Source organism: Arvicola amphibius, chromosome 2 (assembly GCF_903992535.2).
Source record: "Arvicola amphibius chromosome 2, mArvAmp1.2, whole genome shotgun sequence".
NCBI lineage: Eukaryota > Metazoa > Chordata > Mammalia > Rodentia > Cricetidae > Arvicola > Arvicola amphibius.
The window spans coordinates 129,633,299-129,652,152 of record NC_052048.2 but is presented as its reverse complement, the minus strand read 5'-3'; the positions used below and the strand labels follow the sequence as shown (position 1 = coordinate 129,652,152).

The window sequence follows — 18,854 nt, the reverse complement described above, 5'->3', positions numbered from 1 at the left end:
GCTCTTCCTGATCCACAGAGATATGAGCAAGCCGCCTCACGCTCCCGCGGCGGCCGAGGCTGATGACAAAAGCCCCTCCTACCATCATGGATGTCACTGTACCTTTCTCACGCTGACACTGCAGGCTACAAGAAAGTCTCTCTCCCTTAACGTTTTCCTGTCCTATATTCTGTCACAACAGTGAAAAAAACAGCTAACACAGTGCTCAGGGCTCTTCTCCAACCTAAGATAGCAGAAGAAATTCCAGGTATGAACTAATAATTTTAAGAATTCCTTGATTTCAGTGTGGCATCTCATTAACTTGAACTGAGAATATTGACTCACGGCAAAAATCCAATGTTTTCTGTTCTCCATCTTCTAACTCACCTGGAGAAAATAAACACCAATGCTCTAGCTATAAATAGCCTAATGGAAAAATCAACCCAAGACAGCAAGAGGCTGGCCGGATGCAGACTTCTTCTGATAGCACACAAATAAAATATGATGTTAGCAAGTACTTGCTTTTATAGACGTTTAAGAAATGCTGGATTCCTGGCTACTTAAAAGGTTTAAAGATTAGAATTCTTCTTGAAAACATTGTTAGGGACCACCCCAGACAGGGACTTTTTATATTGTTTTTCATGTATATTGCTCATAAAAAAACAAAACAAAACAAAACAAAAAAACCAACAACCTGGGATCCCTGAATGGTAAGGCTATGAAGTCATATATATTTGCTTTTCTTATTGTATTTTTTGATAAGGTTTCTCTGTAGCTTCGGAGCCTGTCCTGGAACTAGTTCTTGTAGACCACGCTTGTCTTGAACTCAGCGAGATCCATCTGCCTCTGTCTCCCTAGTGTTGGGATTAAAGGCGTGTTCCACCACCAATAAAAATTATTGGATTTTTATTCTCCCCTTTTTAGAGTGAACATCTACAAAGTTTGGTAAGTGGGACAAAAACTTTAAAATTAACTTAGGATATATAATTATTAAAATCAAGCTTATGAGGAGGAATACTGATATATGAGCAACAAGAACAAGCAAAGAGAGAAGACCCCGAATTTATATAGGTCTTTAATTGTCTCTGTATCCAGGTCTTTCTTTCTCCATTTGGAAGTGCATCAGTTGTGAGCAATTTCATCCACCTTATTCATGCTTCATTGTATTTCCCTAATGCTCTAAAATGAGCATCACATACCTTTATAATCAGAAAAACAAATGCTATATTTAGGAAGGCATAGGGAGAACTCTGCTGGCAAAGTAGGAACAAAAGGGCCTCTTTGCCCACCTCAGAAAAGGGTCAGTGTTCTCAGCTGAGCTGTGGGCTTTGTGAGGGGCCCCTGAGAGCGAGGAGCTGTGAGGGAGGAGGTGGCAGAGCAGGGATGCTGGTTCAGAGACAGTGGCATGTCTTTTACTGCCGTGGCATTTCATTGTATTTTAATAAATAAAGCTTGCCTGAAGATCAGAAAAGGAAAACAGCCACACTGGCCAGCCTGACAGACCAGGCGACAATGACACACACCTTTAATCCCAGGAGCCATGCTAGTTTGTCATAGAAACCAGGTGGTAGGGGTTCACGCCCTTAATCCCAGAACTAGAGAGGATTATAAAACGGGAGGAGACAGCTCTCAGTCTCAGTCTCATTCTGAGATTCCTGGAGGCAGGGTCGCCATTTCGGACTGATGTAAGAGCCAGTGGCTTCCTGCTTTGCTTTTCTGGTCTCCGGGTTCAACCTCAATTTCTGCCTCTGAGTTTTTGTTAATCATGCTTTGCTTTACTTATTATAGAATATCTCAGAGCTTCAGGGTCTTTAAGAGTGGGGTCAGTCAGTGGTACTGTCCTCGCAGGGATTTAGTCAGATTCTGTGAGTTCCTTGCTCAGCTTAGCAAAGACATTTGGTAAATGTTGGGTTCATTCTCCTGTGTTAGAAAGGGCAGGTAGGAAACCCAAGCTGGAGGTATAGCAAGCAAAGGCACAGAACAGGGTGGAAAGAAAGAGTCTCTGTTGAGGGTTTTAGGGTTTTTCCCCTCCCAGATTCTTTAGGGAATTCTTTTTCCATTCTTCTCTTTCTATTTTATAGAAAGAGGATGATCTTTTCTTCAAGAATATACTGGTGTGATTTCTGACAAAGAGCTTCCTCTGAGCCACAGTTTCTCCATGAGTTTTAGAGACAATGCTGGGAGACAGACCTGTAATCCTCCTTCGGGGAGCAGGGTTGAGTGTAGGTAATGTTTCTCCAACCTTCATGGACAGCCGTTGGGAAGATTGTGACCTCAAGGAAGTGCGTGCGTGTCTCTAGACCCAGAGTTCGCATGGCTCAAAGATTTAGATTAATTATGACCGAATGTACTTGTAATGGCTGTTGATTACTTCAGCCAATTAGCATGTATCCTGGCAGAGCTCAGCACATCACGGCGAGGGGGTGACAGAATGCCAGTCTCCAGTTTCTTAGCTCCATGTGCTGAAGTAAGAGTTACTTCGCCTCACAAGTCTCCGTAGGCCTTTATTTGTTAGGTCTCTGAGACAAAAGGAAGAGGCTTTATGTAGCCCCTCTCCTTGAGGGGCTGTGTACTTACTTACTTAATTAATTATTGATAAAGTGGGTTCACTCAGCATGTTCTGGCACTATTGCTAGTAGAACAAGTCTCACAACCTGCCCACACATTGCTGATGGCCTGAGGGGAGAAGAGCACACAGTGGGCTTTAGCAGGGATTTTTCTTGTATCTGAACATGGTAGGAAGAGGGGTAAGAGCCATAATTGCTGCCATTCATTAAGCATTGTGAGGACTACAGCATTTGCATGCTCTCCTCTGATGGTAGCAACAGTCTCACACAGCAGGTTTTTTTCCCCTAATTTGGAGGCATGACTTGGTAGAGGTCAGATGGGTCCTTGGTGAGGCAGCGACAGGATTTAAGCTCTCATGGCCAACACTGAATTTGACAACCTTGGAGTGTTTGGAGATTTGGCTTTGGACTGACCTGATTTAGGGCACTCGGCAGCAGACTGACCTTGGGTAAGGCATTCAACTCTCTGAGCCCCAGTTTCTCCATCAGGAAATGGTCACACCTCTTAGCAGTCGGTCCTGATAATGAGGTGATGGAAGTAAAATGTTGAGCACAGGAGCCAGCTGGGTACTAGGAGACCAGGGTTTTAGAAACACATTCCGAGCTAACTTTACATACATTAAGAGTCCCTCCCCCTAGCCTGGCTGACGGAGGGTTTCTGTCTCATAGGTGCCAAGGATGAGTGTCTCTGAAGGCTCTAAGATGTTTGACTTGCTTTTTAGGGTAACACAGATGAGTGACACACAGAAACACAAAGACTGGAACCCTGCTTACTGAAAGCAAACTTCTCTTATCTTTCCTATGAAGTAAGCCCTCCAGAAAGAGTCTTGGGATCTTCTGCAACGTTGCCTCCCACCCCACCCCAAGTAGGGTTAGGATCAGTGCTTGCTGGCTCAACCCTGTTGACCCTCCAAACCACAGCATCCCTGTTCAGCTAGCCATCGGCTCCACATTCCCACTAGATGTCTGTGAGTTAAATTAGTCTAAGCAGTCAAGCCCACAGACCCATCCTTCTTCCTCATCTGTAGAAGAGAGCAGATCCGTTCACTCCCAGGGCCAGTGTAAGGCAGAAGGAGCAGCTCTGCCTTCCCTGATGTACAGTGGATTCTCACTATAGTGATGCCTTTATGGGATAGCTGTGACTGAGAACCTAAAGGAGGGCTCTGTATCCTAGGCACATGCCATGGGCCTGCAGAAAAGCCATTTGGCACGTGCCTCCAGAACAACTCCAGTCCCCTCTCCCACCTCCCCAAAGCAAAGAAGCATTTGCCCATTGAAGGCTTTCTGAGATTAGTGTCTCTATCCCTGGGGGTGTGCTCCATACATAGCCAGCTGGATCCGTCCAGGTACAGGAGATAGTATGGCTGTGAGCTACGGGGGAAAGGGGAGGCAGCTACCTGAGGCTCCTCCCATCCTCCTCTGACTTACTTCAGATGACTGCACCATCCTGTAGGAGCCAGAGAGGCCTCATACTTCCTGCTGAGCTCCAAATCATGCTCTCCTGGACAGAGAATGCACAATCCAGATGGATGCCATATATCCAGCTTGAGCTCCTGACCCTAGTCCCAGGTCAGGAAGAAGGTGTTTTCCAAATGGCTTTCCCCAAAGATACTGTATATGCAGAAAGCATCAACGTGAGTGTGCGAACAGCCCCTAGCTGAACCAGTGTGTTTGCTTCTAACTGAGGCAAAGATTGAAGCCTGGCACTGAGATGACTTCTTCCTGAGATGAGGAACTTCATCTGTAGAGACCTCTGAGCATCAGATAAGATGTGGCTGGATACTCACAGGAGCTCTGCCTGATGGGTATCTCGGTCCTCTGATACCAGACTGGAAGGAACCGTGCTTGGTGGGAGGGAAGGAGATGATATTACCATCCAGTCCCTTCTAGATAGTGCTAGTACCTAATGGCTTACAAGAGGAGGTCTCCCTCGACCATAAAGTCTTTGTGCCGCACTGCTTGGCCACACAAGAACAGAGGTGGGGCTCGGGTAGACCCTGCTAGGGATCAGCTCTTAAGTAGGAACTGTGTGAGCAGAGACGGGAGAAGGGCAGAGCTTTCCTCTTTGTGGGAGCTGTGTGGGTTCTGGAAATGGAAATTTAGGACCAAGTCCAGGAGGCCCTGCGGTTGCTGTTTTCCTTCCCATCAGCTGACAGTGGCTAGACACATAGGCTAAGACCAGGGCACAGACAGGGAACAAATAGCATAGGAACCCCATGAGGGAACAGCGATGCCCCTGCTACAAACGGAGTGCTGTTCCTTCTGCCTCTACGAGTGAGAATCCCTCTCTGGTGGGTGGTGGAGTTCCGGATAGGCAAGTGGGATGCCAGGCATATGGTGGCTCATATCAGCCCCCTCTAAGCTAAGAAGCTGTCATCTGTTCCGCAGGGCAGCATGACGCTCACGGTCAGGAGGTCTGGCTTTGGTCTTGACTTATCGTGTTGATTTGGGGCTGTGGTATATTTCTTTTCTGTCTTGCTAAGATGGGTTTTTCCCTCACTGGGGCAACCTGGTATGTACCCTAAACTAGATCATGGGTGGAGAAGGCTCTGACATGGACGTGTATAGAATCTGCTCTCTGGAATGGGCTTTATCAGCTCTCTGCTCTTCCTGTACATTGCCCTGGCTGTACCCTGTTTGTGCAGAGGCTGCGGAAGTAGAGCCCCTGCTGTTTTAGTTTCTCCTTCTGCATCAAGCCTTCAAGTCTCTTTATTCTTGGTATCCATTTTTCTTTTGCTGCCTTTCCATAGGAGGTTCTGCCATGAAGTTTGAGAAACTGAAAGCCCAGGCAATTGGAGAGTCCCCCTGTTTTTCCTTTCCTGTCTGCTCAGAAGGACATGGGGGCAGCTTTGCTTGAGTCTGGTCAACACTGCTGAGTCTCATGCTGAGACACTGTTGAAGGAAGGGCTCCATGCATGGTCACCAAAAAAGACTTTAAAAATCTAAACAATTGATGGTCCCTTGCAGCTGCTCTTCTCTTTCCCATCAGCTGACAGTGGCTAGGCACGTAAGGCTAAGACCAGGGCACAGACAAGGAACAAATAACATATGAACCCCACGAGGGAATAGCAATGTCCACCGTTTCTATGGGACTGTCACTGTAGGGAATCTTTTCTTAGCAGGGTGTGGGCAGCGCTTGAAGGACGGCAGAAGGGAATTTGCATGCCGGTCTTCTTTCCTACATTTGTCCAGGTCACATTTGCCAGTCTTAAAGACACAGAGTGTGGGTCTCTTTCCCTTTAGGGTAAAGAGCCCACATAGACATGGCAGAACCTACAGAAGACCTTCTGTTTGGGCTCAGCTGCCACAGCAGCGAATTAAAGTTCTTATCATCATTATTATTTTCATCCCCTGGGCTGACCTCAGGATGGAAAGGATGTGATCCAGGATACCATTGGGAATATGCATGCATGCACGGGTATGCACGCATGAGTGTGTATGTGCGTGCACGTGCACACGTGCGCATGAACACGAGTGCATATGTGTATGTGCATGTGTTCACATGCACTTGGATATAAGGACAGAGCTGCAGTTCTGGCGAGGTCAGCAAACCAGCAGTTGGGAACTGACCCTCACAATAGCTGGTGCATCACATTCATCTTCCTTCATACTCCTGCAGCCCATAAAGGAAAAACCGCTCCTATGTTTGAAGGCGGAAAGGAATGAGAGAAACCTACTCTCTCCCACCCCAGGCCTTCTTCTGGCCAGAGAACATGGCTTAAAATATTCTAGTCACAGGCAGGCTATTCAAATAAAACAGAATTTGAAACCACACAGGGCTTGTTGAGAGAGTCAGCCTTCCAGGATGTGTGAAAGGCTGGGGGAGGGGTGGGACAGCCCCTACCCCTCTCCTGTCCTGCTCTATATTAGCAGCAGCTGCAACGCTAGACACATCAGAATGTCTCAAAGCCAAGTCAGTCTGGAGCAGGCCTGATGGCATGCAAGCACATGAAAGCCACGGCAAGGCTTCCCTCCCCCTTGGCAACTTTAATTATTTGAATCGGAGCTCAGTGGAATAAAAATAAAAATAAAATAAAAATCAGAATATATTGTAAGTGGCTCCCCAGTCTCCTGCAGAGAATTGCTTGTGGCGGGAAAGGGCCACACTGCTCTCTCTGTTTGTGGCTGGGCTAGGCAGGGGTCTTTAAATATTCATGCTGTATGTGCAACTGTGCAAAGAGCAGGAGGAGGTGGTTCCTATGGTAGTGGCTGGGCAAGAGAGGTAGCAGTAGTGGCTGTAGGTAGCCAGAGGGAGGACATGGAAGGCATCTGGAAAGCTCTAGAAGTTGGGTTGGCACAAGCCCATGCTGATTTTGTTGGTCATGTCTTCATTGTTGGTGGGACATCTGACCTGGTTTTATATACGTTTCCAGCCCCTCTGTTTCCCCCATCTCTGTTTCTGCTCCATCATTTCTGTCTTCTTTCCTGACTCATGTTTCTAACTGCTAAGATGCACTACCCTGTTGTGGTGGAAGGTGTTGGGGGACGCTCTGCGTGCATTCAGGATAGACTTTGCTCACCATTGGCAGGCACATCAACAGCCCTCAGCCCCCAGTACCCCACCCCCAAAATCTCAAGATCCAGCGCCATCAACTACATTATCAAGGATGGAGATTAAAGATGCAGAGACCCAGCCTCAGTGACATCTTTTAGGAAGTCAAAAGTGGATCCCAAGAAACCTTATTTGCCCATTTTCCAAGTGAATACAAGAGGAGAAACACAGACTTAGTAGCCGGCTAGTCCTAGGTTTTGAGGGAAATTTGTCAGAGGATGTCAGTTCTCTGTGGGAATCCACTGATGGGTATGGAGTGTCTGGAGAGAAGGTACGCTACACTAGGCATCAGTCCTGAAGTCCAGGTCAACTAGGCTATCAGTCCTGTGGATCTGTCCTCATTGGGAACATCCCCCATAACCCTATCTAGCATTTAACCCTTTTCTATATTTTTATTTTGTGTGCTTTGGTATCTTTCCTGCATGTAAGTTGTGTGAGGATATCAGATCCTGGAACTGGAGTTAGAAACAGTTGTGAGCTGCCATGTGGGTTCTGGGAATTGAACCCCTGGGTCCTCTGGAAGAGCAGTCAGTGCTCTTAACCACTGAGCCATCTTTCCAGCCCACATTTAGTAGCCCTCTTAATCTAGGGAAGCCTTTTCAGGAGTTATGAGGTTACAGACCTGAGTCAACCTCATGACCTTGCACATCAATGTGACATTCATTGGTGTCCCAGCTATTTGAGCCCAGTTACCCCGGGAGAAAGAAATCCACTTCCTACCTTCTGCACTAAGGATTTGGGTGTAGTGAATGACAGAGGTTATAAACCTGGACACACACATTTCTGTTTGGGTTCTTTGCCCTGCCTCCCAACAACAACAACAACAACAACAACACATTGCTCTTAACGCTGTGAGTCCAGCATCCCCAGATGATCGATGGTCTGAAAAGCTAGCTGTGAAGTCATGGTAGCATAAACATACACATACATGAATGATGTGAACGTGGACATGGGGACACACTCCTTTCCTTCCTCTGCACCTTTCCAGCCAAGTTCTGGAAAAGGGCAGGAAACAACAGAAACAGCCTAGAACAAATCCAACTGAAGGAAAAAGAAAGTCAAGGAAACCTGTCACAGCTATTGATCAACTCAAAGGTTATCATAGAAGTGACAGAGTATTAGGAAAATATCGCTTCGCTTTAACATTTCTCCCTCTGAAATCAGACGCATATTAAACCCATCAAAGAATAAATTTAAAGACCAAATGTTCCTAAGGAGCCTCCTGTCCTCTCAGGTGGGCCCGCCATCTGTCTTCATTCAGGTTCCCCCGCAAGCAGCCTTCCCCTCTACCTGCCTGCTCTGAGACATACCAACAGAGGCTGTGTAATCCCACCATCTGCCCCCGATACCAGGGTTTCTCCAATACAATTTGTTTTAATGATTCTATTTATTTCTGCCCAGACTCCTTCCCAAAAAGAAGTTAAGGTGGCTCAGAGATACACAGCCTGCAAGAGCACATGGACAGAAGAAGGGAAGCAAGAGGGGTCGCTTGCATAGTTGTAAGGTTAGGCAGCTACGAACACATGTGTTTGCTTGCTAAGTCTCGGCTTTAACTATTCATTTGATTAAAAGATCACCTGTATGCATCTGTTCTTTGTCTTATGGTTGAGTTTTTGTTTGACAAGAATCCTGAAGGGTTTGAATCTGGGCCCTTAGCAAGGGAAGTCTTGTGTACTTCTGCGGGCTGAAGTCTTCCTTCCTGGGATTTTTACCAGCCAGAAGAGGATGCAAGCCTGCTTAGCTTTAGAATAGCTACAATCTGAGAGGAAACAAGCCACCTAGAGGGTGCTTAGCTAAAACTAAGTCGGACAGGAGTTTCTTCTGCCGATTTCCCCAAGAAGATGATTGGCTGAATAAGGTTTTCTGTGGTGTGCAAGATGAAAGTATAGGGTGTGCAAACGTCCCCAGGTATGGTCTGTCTTCTGTGTCTCACGTCCAGCAGAAACCAGGCTCCTTGTGTTTACACAGGTTGACATACTGTAATAGCAGTATGATTATAGTACTTTCTTTGCTTCCCTGGCCTCCTAAGCCCCTTACCTGTCTTAACTTGGTCAATCCTCATCTACATGGGCTAGCCTAGATACAGATAATAGCATCTCCACTTTCCAGGTAGGGAAACTGATGCCCCAAAGGTCAGTTACCTGCCCAGACAAATGGTACAGGAAGTCAGAGTGGAAGCTGTCTCAGATTCAGGTCCCTGATGGAGAGCACATTGTGCTAGTGTGTGTATGGGGGAGTCTTACATGCATTTCTTGGCCTCGTGGACACTATGACTCATATGTTAAAGTACATGTCACCAGACCTCAAGGCCTCACACTCAAGAGACAAGAGCTGCAGGAATCATTTGTTGTACCTGACAAAATCCCACTGATGTCTTAGGAAAATAATGTGCTGTATTCAAAATGCCTTATAAGAGCCTGATATTTTGAAAACAGAATTTAAAGAAAGATCTGTGAATCCTATTACTCTTTTCTATTGGGCCTATTATAAGACGTATTTTTCTGGGTTTGCTTAAATCAAGGTCCTACTGCAAAAAGTGTGGTGCCGCTGGGTGGAGACAGACATTAAGACTGTGCTGACGGGTTTCACCATGTGTGCGGATGCAATGTGCATATCACATGGCAGAAACAGTTCTCCTGTCTTCCCGCAGGAGCATGGGAAGTCCAGATATCCAGGCTCCTTTCTTAATCTGTTTTGAATCACTTGGAAGCGACCAAGGGACAGGCATAGAAGTCGGGGACCTAGAGGACTCCAGACACTTGCCTCACAAGGAGAGTTCTTCATTGGTGCAGGGAATGCAGCACTGGTCACAGTTGCGCTTTCAGAAGTGAGGGTGTCAGTGGTGCTGAGCGATAGGGCGTGGCCTGGGAGGGAGGAAAAGAGTTACATGCGTATTAGCTCTCTGCACTGAGGGGTGCGGTTAGTGGACCATACAGGGTTCTGAGTTAGCCTGTCTTCGATGATGCTGGTTTCTTGCCTACAGAGGATAAGCACCCCAGCTAAGTCCTTCATTCCAAACTGCTTAGGAGGTCCCCACACCGTGCACTTGTCTGCCACATCTCTACATTCTCAAGGCCATCAGTCAGGAGCAGTTGGACTCAGGCTGGACTCGCTGGACCCCCTCATGTGTAGTTTCCGCAGTCCTTGCCTTCCAGTAGGCTCATGACCTTCATTTTCCTCACCTGCTCCAGAGCCCAGGTCATCCTGTGGCCCATGCCCTTCCCAGGGAGGCTAATTTTTTTGCCTTTCCTCGGTATCATTTGGCCTGAAAATCTGGGAGATGACAAACTGCCAGTCATCTTGGTGGGAGGAAGAAAACTCTTCAGCTCTCTAGGAACTACAGAGCATTCTGAAGACGCTCAGTGCTATGGAGATGGGAGCTCCCATCTTTTCAGCGGTCTACAAAGACCCAAGCATGTCTCTAGTCCTTCGTTTCTACCTTCTTTCATCTCTTAGTAAAGTTTGATATAGAATTGCTGCCTAGTAATGAATGTGGGTGGGTCCAGAGCAGAGTTGTCTGTACAGACCGAAGATACCAAAAAGCTCATGACAGAAGAGCTGAAGTTGGACAGATGGACAAGGATCAATCAGTCATATGTATTGCACTTGGAGGGAACTTACAAGTGTACACAACATCATGACCATGGATAAGATTTATGGAAAGGCAGATATGTCCTGGATCCGAGAACAAATGGCCTGAGATTCAGAACTGTTGAGACAATGAGGTCCACTACTGGAGAGGTGGAGAGAGCCCTACCATTGGACATATCCACCATGACTGGGTAATCTTCGCTATCATGCTACAGGTGGAGAAATCAAAGTGGGAGTAGATATGAGGGACATGTCTGGCTGTGGGTCCCATTCATCTCAGCCAGTTCTGCAGATAAGGAACTAAGGTGGCAGTAACACGAAGTAAGGAGGGTAGAAGAATGAGGAGCTCCTGGGCCCTTCTCATCAAGTAAGTGACCTCTGTGGAACTCCACTCTGGCTTCTGTGTAACAGGGCCACTGTGCAAGCATCCCGGCCCAAAGCTAACTCTCTGCTGTAGCTAGGTCAGAAGAGGGCAAACAGAGACACACAGTCTCTGGGGTCCATTATGGTGGACCTGAACACCATCCTCTCACACATTCCTGGTAGCGTTTCTTAAATAACCCTCAAGGTGTGCAATGTTTGCTTGGGAAGGGAGGGGTTTTGGAGAGGGTGTCTCCACCTAGAGAGGGCATATGCAAAGTAGGAAGGGCATAGACAGAGCCTCTTTCCCAGCCCCATCCTTCCTAGAGGGGGCCATCTGAGTCTGTCTCTGCATAGTCCCTGGGAATGGATCAAGACTGAAGTGTGGCTGAGTGGTAGAGCCAGGTTCTCTTCAGCCCTACTATACTAGTCTTGCTGATCCTCTGTTTCCAACCCCTCCAGCTGGTGTCTCTGGGTTGGTGTCAGCCATCTCTGATGAAGGTGGCCATGCCTTTCTAGCACTGAGCAGGGATAATGGTGAGAGAGACTCCAAGGAGGGGAAGGCAGTTATTACCAGCTGAAGTTGGTGGGAGATGGCTGAGGAGCCTGGGCCACAAGAAATAACCCAGCTTTGGAGTGAGGTTCTCAGGGCACAGCCCAGGCAAGTGATACAAGGTCTCCCAGTCTTTCCAGGCATAAAGGGGGCCTGTGGCTTTCTCTATTTCCCAATGCATTATGTGTCTGACCCTTGGTAGGAGTTCAGCATTAAATAAAAGATTGGTTTTTACTGGGATTATTACTGCTGGTTTTCAGATAATCCCTCATCAAAGCTCTACATCTAAGTAATAAAAGGTGACATTGAGTTTGGACATGTTCAATAATTCTAGAGCTCAGGAAAGGATGAAGAGGCGATCGGGTGTGAGCATCCCAGGTCTGCTTTGAGTGTGAGCATCCCAGGTCTGCTTTGAGTGTGAGCATCCCAGGTCAGCTTTGTGTGTAAGCATCCCAGATCAGCTTTGAGTGTGAGCATCCTAGATCAGCTTTGGGTGTGAGCATCCCAGGTCTGCTTTGAGTGTGAGCATCCCAGGTCAGTTTTGAGTGTGAGCATCCCAGGTCAGCTTTGAGTGTGAGCATCCCAGGTCAGCTTTGGGTGTGAGCATCCAAGATCAGCTTTGAGTGTGAGCATCCCTGGTCAGTTTTGAATGTGAGCATCCCAGGTCAGTTTTGAGTGTGAGCATCCCAGGTCAGCTTCGAGTAGAATTCTGCACGTGAGGAGATGCCTCAGGGTGCTAGGTCAGGATCCTACGTCTCTTATCTATCTACTTCGACACTGGGGTGGACACCATGAAGAAGGAAAGAAAGAGTGGTACCTTGGTGGTCCTGGGAATGGGTATCCTTTAGGGTCCTCACTTGCCACCGAGGTATGTGGGGTGAAAGTGGACCTTGGGTCCAGCCACAGAAGCCATCCTCAAAGTTACAGTAAAAACCAGCAGGAAGTTTACCTGTGGAGAGATTGTGGAACACCATCATTACCAGTACACTAATGGCAAACCATGCTAACACAAAGCAAATTAGCCAGGGATGACCAAGTTATCCTCATCAATGGTGGCCACTCAATGAGAAGAGCGATTCCCACCTCCCTCCCCCCTCGTGTGTGTGTGTGTGTGTGTGTGTGTGTTGGTTAGTGATTCTCTGATCCCTCATTGAAAGTGAAATGGTGGAATGGTGGTAATAACTCCACAGCTTGGTCTTGTATATGACAAGGCAGAGCCTGGGAAATGCTAAACAAATTCAGTCACGAGTCACCCCACTGGGACTAGAACCCATGTTGTCTGCTTGTCAATTCTGCACTCTTAATGCTGACCCACTAAGAACATGGCCCAAGAGAGGACAATGTATAGACAGATGACACTCATCTGTAATGGTGGACACAATGACAAGACTGTGGTGGTGGCCGAGGGAGTACTAACTGGGAGAGGGATGGTTGGCTTGAATCTCTTAAATTACCCCTGTCTGCACAGACATATAGTGTTCAAAATTTTCCACTGGCCCCATTTTGCTGGCAGTGAAGTAAAGCCATGGGCCGAGTTCTGCGCCATTGGTTAGATGGGTGGAAGTTGGGGTGTCTCTCATGGCTCTAATCCGGGAAAAGCCCTGGAGTTAACCTTGGTTCTCCATCTCCCTTCCTTTGCTGTCAGTGGCTTTTGTTCCTGAGTGAGCCTCAGTCAGCCTGGGTCCCTGAGGTCCCGCCCACCTCAGTGCTCATGGGACAGGCACTGTTAATGTTGGTTTAAGCAGTTGATGTTTGGGGAAACTTCATTCCAGTGACATTACCTAGGCAATCCTGCTTAAATAATCCAGTTAAAGTGGCCTCTATATCTCCTAAAGGTTCAGCAGCAGGGGGCCTATGGTCCTTCCCATTGCATTAGCTTTCTATGCCATATATTTCCCAAGGTGCCCCAGAAACGGGAGGAAAGAGACTTCGCTTTCTCCAGCTTCCCTAGAGAATGGCTCCGGGTATGTTCTCAGCTAGGAGAGCAGCGGGGCTGTTCTAGGCTAGGCTATTCCGACATAACCCCGCAGCTCCAGGCCATGCTCTGAGGAGGCCGCGGGTTTCTGTCTCCACGTGGGAGAGAAGCTCTCTGAGAGTCTCTCTGCTCTCTGTGTCCTTCCTCTAACTCGGCCTTCTTGGCAGCGCAGTGGATGAGGGCCCTCCTGCTTCCTGGCTGTGACAGCACCTTAGTGAATTATTACTCATTTCCCCCTCGATTCTCTGTGCGTTTCACACAGAGGCAGAATTATAAATTAAAACAGGCTGTCACTGACTCTAAGACTCTCTTCCCATTTATACCCCCCTGAAGAAATCATTTCCCCCTAAGCCCTGCGTGTTCTTCTGATTAAAAATCCAAAAGCTAAGGAGATCTTTCTGTTTTATTTTTTACTCCCACCCTCAAGGGATCCCATATCCACTTCTTGGCACAGAAACTGACTGGCGCCAAGCAGTGACCTAGGAGAGACCTTCCCAGGCCTAGCTTTGAGAGCCTAGGACCACCACGGAAGGGGGTAGGCTGGTGGGAGGAGTCAGGGGAGAGCAGGGGCTTGGAATGCCCCGCCCCTAGCCCTTTCAGGTACCGGCATCACAATAGTGCACAAACCTAGGGGCTCTAGACCCAAGCTTTCCTTCCTTCTGGGTTCTCCTAGGACAGTCGTTCCTTTCTTAGACTGCCCCCTCCCACGTTTCCTTTCTGCAAAGTGTGTGTGTGTGGGTGGGGGGGCACGCATTAGTTCCCATTTGATAGGGTTGTTTTTAGGGTAAGATAAAGGAAGGGAGTAGAAACACCTATAAGCAAAATTGTGCAGATAAACAGTGTGGCTGAGGGTTTACTCATCACCATTTACACCCGCACCAGAGGGAGTCACTGGGGGAGGGGAGCAAGCAGCAGGCACTACCCTTGGGGTAGGGGCAGGGACAGGTCCTCCCTATCTGTAAGGAAGGGCCTACTAGAGCTGCTAGGGGTGGGGTCCTATTTCTTTTTGTCGAAATAAATGCAGAGTATTCAGGCAAGACAAGGCAGGCCAATGGCCTTGAAGGGAAGAGGGGAACCCAGAGGAAGTCCATCATTTTAAGCACATGGGGCAATGTGCTCTGTAAGAAAGGCTCTCTTGGGGGAGCTAGTGTAGGTGTGGGTCAAAATAGACACCCCCTGATGGGTTAGGCTCAAGCCAGGAAATCATCGCTGAGACCAGTTGCTGAACATGAGGCTGGCCCATAGGGCCAAGGCTACTAGCATGGTCTCCACCTTTGATTGTCACCTCTTTTCACTCAACCCCAGCACCTACTGAGTCCACGGCCCCCTGCAGGACTTTAATGTCCATTTGTGGAAGGAAAGAAAACAGGTTTAATCCTTAACTTCTTGTCACTAGTGGCTTGAGAATTTAGAAGCAGGGATGCTCAAGGCTCCACCCAGCCTGCTGGTTAGAACCTGTCTTTTAGCAAGCTCTCCAGGGAATACCTGGCTACGTCACATTGTTGCTCATACAGGGGCCCCTGTCTTGGGCTGTAGCCAGGCTTCTCTCATCGGCTGGATGGCAAATGCAGTTGGGGGGGGGGTCCAATCAATTCCACCACATTTGGCAATTATGACACCTGATTCCACTCTAAGGGAGACAAATGGGTAGAGTCACAGGGACGTGACCCCAGCCACAGCTGCAGAGGCTGCCAAGTGTAAACGGCAGGCCAAATGACACTACTTCTTTCTCTTCCCCTTGTGACAGCTCTGTTAACATTCTTGATAAATATGTGTTATACATTTCCTTGAAAATATGGAGTCATGGGGAAAATGCTAGAAGAAATGCATCAAAATATTATGGTTATCTTGGAATGTCTGAGAGGGAGGATTATGGGCAATAGTATTTTCTCCTGTGCATTTTTCTGGATCTTCCAAGTATTTTTACAACCAAAGATGTTTTATTTTATAATAAAGAAATAAACTTTAAAAAAAAAAAAAACCTGGTTTTTGCCTGGAAGGAAGCACATACCCACAAAACAGATGAGATCGTCCTGTAGGGTGCCCAGAGGGGGAGGGGAAGTAATCTAGTCTACCTGCATAGCCAGTGAACTGGGGAAGGAAGGATGGAGGCACTCCTTGGCTCCTTTCAGGGAGCCATGTGTCATGGAGGCCCTTGGTCAGGACACACGGGGACCATAGCAGATGCTCTCCACTGGCTACACACCTGGGATGCCTCCCTCGACTTCGGTATGTTTTTAATCTGAAAAGCACAGATGCAGACGGGGACTACGTCACAAATAAGAAAGTGGAGAACTCTCTTGCATCACGGTAAGGTGGTGGCAGTGTCCTGAACGTCTTTGGTTTTTCCTAGTCCCTGTGTTCAAGGAGAGTCCATGACAAGATTTAGTGTGCAGCCAAAGCTGAAACTCATGCAACAGGTGGGTGTGGCCTGCAGTGTTCCAGAACACGAGGTGTGGGCTCTGAAGTCAGACTGAGCCCACAGCACCATTCAAGCGCGGATGATTGCTTTAGCTTCCTGCTCTTGGGGACCATGAAATAGGTTCATCCTGGGAGGAAGTACCTGGCATGGAGCAGATGCCCCTGTTGGCTGTTGTTCCCATCATGGTGCTGGCTTCCAGCATCAGCAGGGTTACGGAGAAAACAGCACAAATGCCAGAAAGAATAGGGCCATGAGCAAGGAAAAGGGTATCTGTTCAGACCTATGCCAGGAACCGATGGAAATACGGGACTCTCTTTTTGAGTTAAGCCTTCCTTCCTAGCAACTGGCTGCTGGAGTCTGCACCACACGTTGGCATTCTCCAGGGTGGAGCTGTCCTTCTGACAGCTGGTCAGAGCAGCTTTTCAAACAGGGCTGAAAAGGCCACTGGGCCCCATGCTCCTGACCTTGGTACCCAAGCCTGGCTGTTCTGAAGCTGAGAGCTGCTTCCGGAAATCCACGATGACAAGCTACGGAGTAGTGGGAGATGCCCCACGCCACAGGGCTGGGCTAGATCCTGAGGTCTTCAAGCTCTGATCACAGCTTTGTTCTCGACATGCTGTGTGACCCTGAACAAATCAATTACCTTCTCCCTGCCTTCATTTTCCCAATTGTAAATCAGGGCACGGCCTGCCTAACCTATGTCCCAGCTGGCAAGTGTGTATCAAAAACTTTTAAAAGGCATTTGCAAAATTACAGAGCTCAGAAACACTGCTGGAAATGCCCTGGGCACAAATAACTAGATGTATGCATATAGACTGCTGCCCAGGGCACTGTGGGCAAGCCTGGCTGCATTTTGCTGTGAGAATTCAGAGAAAGACTGGGAACAGAGAATGTGGAGACAAGCAAAATACCACCCTACAGCTCTTCATGGCGTTTGATATGAAAACAGACTACAGGGGCTGGGGATGCAGTTCCCTTGGCAGAATGCTTGTTTAACACGCATGAAGTCCCAGGACCCCATAAAACCCAGCATAGTTGTTCAGGCCTTGGGTGCATAGCAAGTTGGAGACCAGCCTCAGATACACACGACTCTGTTTCAAACATTAAAAACTTACCACAATTACATTATCATTGGGACACTTCACTTGAAGTCTTTCCATAAAAAAAAAAACCCATGAAATTTTGAAATTGAGAAACGAATGTCTATTGCTTTACTTCAGTGAATGTATGTAGCCCCTTTCAAAAATTTCCCTGGAGTCCAGACGACTTGGGGAACACTGCTGAGCTTTTAAAGCTATCTGAAAAATTCCTCGGAAGTCAGTGATATCGACACCGTGAATCGGAGTCTCTGGTCCGGGCCCCACCACATCCCAGGCATGACTGCCTCCCATCTTCCCAATCTAATCCAGGGCTTCTCACTGCTTCATTCTCTGCACCTGCTTTGGACTTTCCCAGCTTTGCAGATTAGATCCTTGTATGTGCCTGTGTCCTAGGCGTTAGCATGTTCTCTGGCTCAGTTCAGGTGGTTCGTAAGTGTGCGGTTTCCCTGGCAAAGACTGAGAGCTCAGCTATTGGGAGGACACTATTCAAGTGGGGCAATCACTGGTGGGGAGTCTACACTGCTCCCAGATATCAGCATGGCCGCAACAGTTGGTTTTTCTTTATGGTGCTCAAGTTTCCCGAATCAGCCATTCATTTCGGTCACTACTCAGTGAGCACTTACCCTGTGCCAGGAATCTGGAGAGATACCGGCACTGAAAAGATAACCAGACCCAGACCCGTCTGCCCACAGATGGGAAGTGAGACCTGGAAAATATCCCCATAATGAATAATTGATTCATGCCTATTAGGATGATTAGAAAAAAAGGACAGATAATAACAAGTGTTAGCAAAGAGAAGAGAAAACAGAACCTTTATATATTATACAGGTGGTCAACAGGAATTCTATCCTAGGTGAATACAGAGACAACTGAACACTTATCTGTGCTCAAACTGATATGGAAATAGTCATAACAGTATTATTTATAATAGGGCTAAATTGGAAATGATACAAATGGACATGAATCAATGAGTAGATAGGAAAATTGGGGGATAGCCATACAATGAAACAAATATTCTGCGATAAAAGAATGCAGGGTTGGTATATGTCATGGTATGGATGAAACTCAAAAATACTAAGCTAACTGAAGAAATTAACTTTAAAAACTATGTATTATATGCAAGGCTCATGGAGGTGGAGCTGCAGAAACAGAAAGATTAGTGGTTAGAGACAGTGGCAAACGAGCTGGAGGAGAATGCAGAGATTGCAAGGCATTTCTTTTTTGGGTGGTAAAATGTTATAATACTCAACCATGGTATTGGTTGTACAACCCTGTAACTATTCTCCAGACCTGAGGGGTGTGCTTAAATGAATTAGTTATATGGTGTATCGTCTACATCACAAAGAAACACTAACAACAAGTTTCAGAAATGATTGTGACTGGATACACCCAGTTGAGCGGAAAGGGTATGGAAGATAAAGAAAACCAATTGCACTCTTTGGAGAGGGCAAGGAGAGGGTTCCTGGGAGCATGGACTGTTGAGGAGAGTCTTGTAGGTGTGACTCAAGAAAGAAAATGTGCTCTAAGCAGGGGAAACCACTCGAGCAAAGCCAGGCAGGCACCAGGGAGCCTCACAGTGGTTTGTTTGATAAGGCTGCAGCTGGGGTGGACAGGAGATGGGGGAGAAAGAGTAAGGAGGGCGGTCTAGGCATAAAGATGTCTAATGTCACACCACAGGGATAGACTTCATCTTGCCCATCGCCTCTGGGCTTGATGATACCAGAGCAAAACTTAGAAGATGTGATCTTTTATTTA

The 18,854-nt window shown here is 47.4% G+C and overlaps 1 protein-coding gene across 1 annotated transcript in view; it reads right to left on the bottom strand.

The window, feature by feature from the left end:
* The window catches only part of Alk (ALK receptor tyrosine kinase), a 733,404-nt gene that overhangs the window by 110,852 nt on the left and 603,698 nt on the right, over positions 1 to 18,854 (bottom strand). Inside the window, exons 7-8 of the mRNA XM_038319976.1 lie at positions 12,420 to 12,551; positions 9,862 to 9,962 (exon numbers count right to left, since the gene is read on the bottom strand). Of these exons, the coding sequence (XP_038175904.1) occupies positions 9,862 to 9,962; positions 12,420 to 12,551 (233 nt within the window). The remainder of the gene's footprint in view (positions 1 to 9,861; positions 9,963 to 12,419; positions 12,552 to 18,854) is intronic.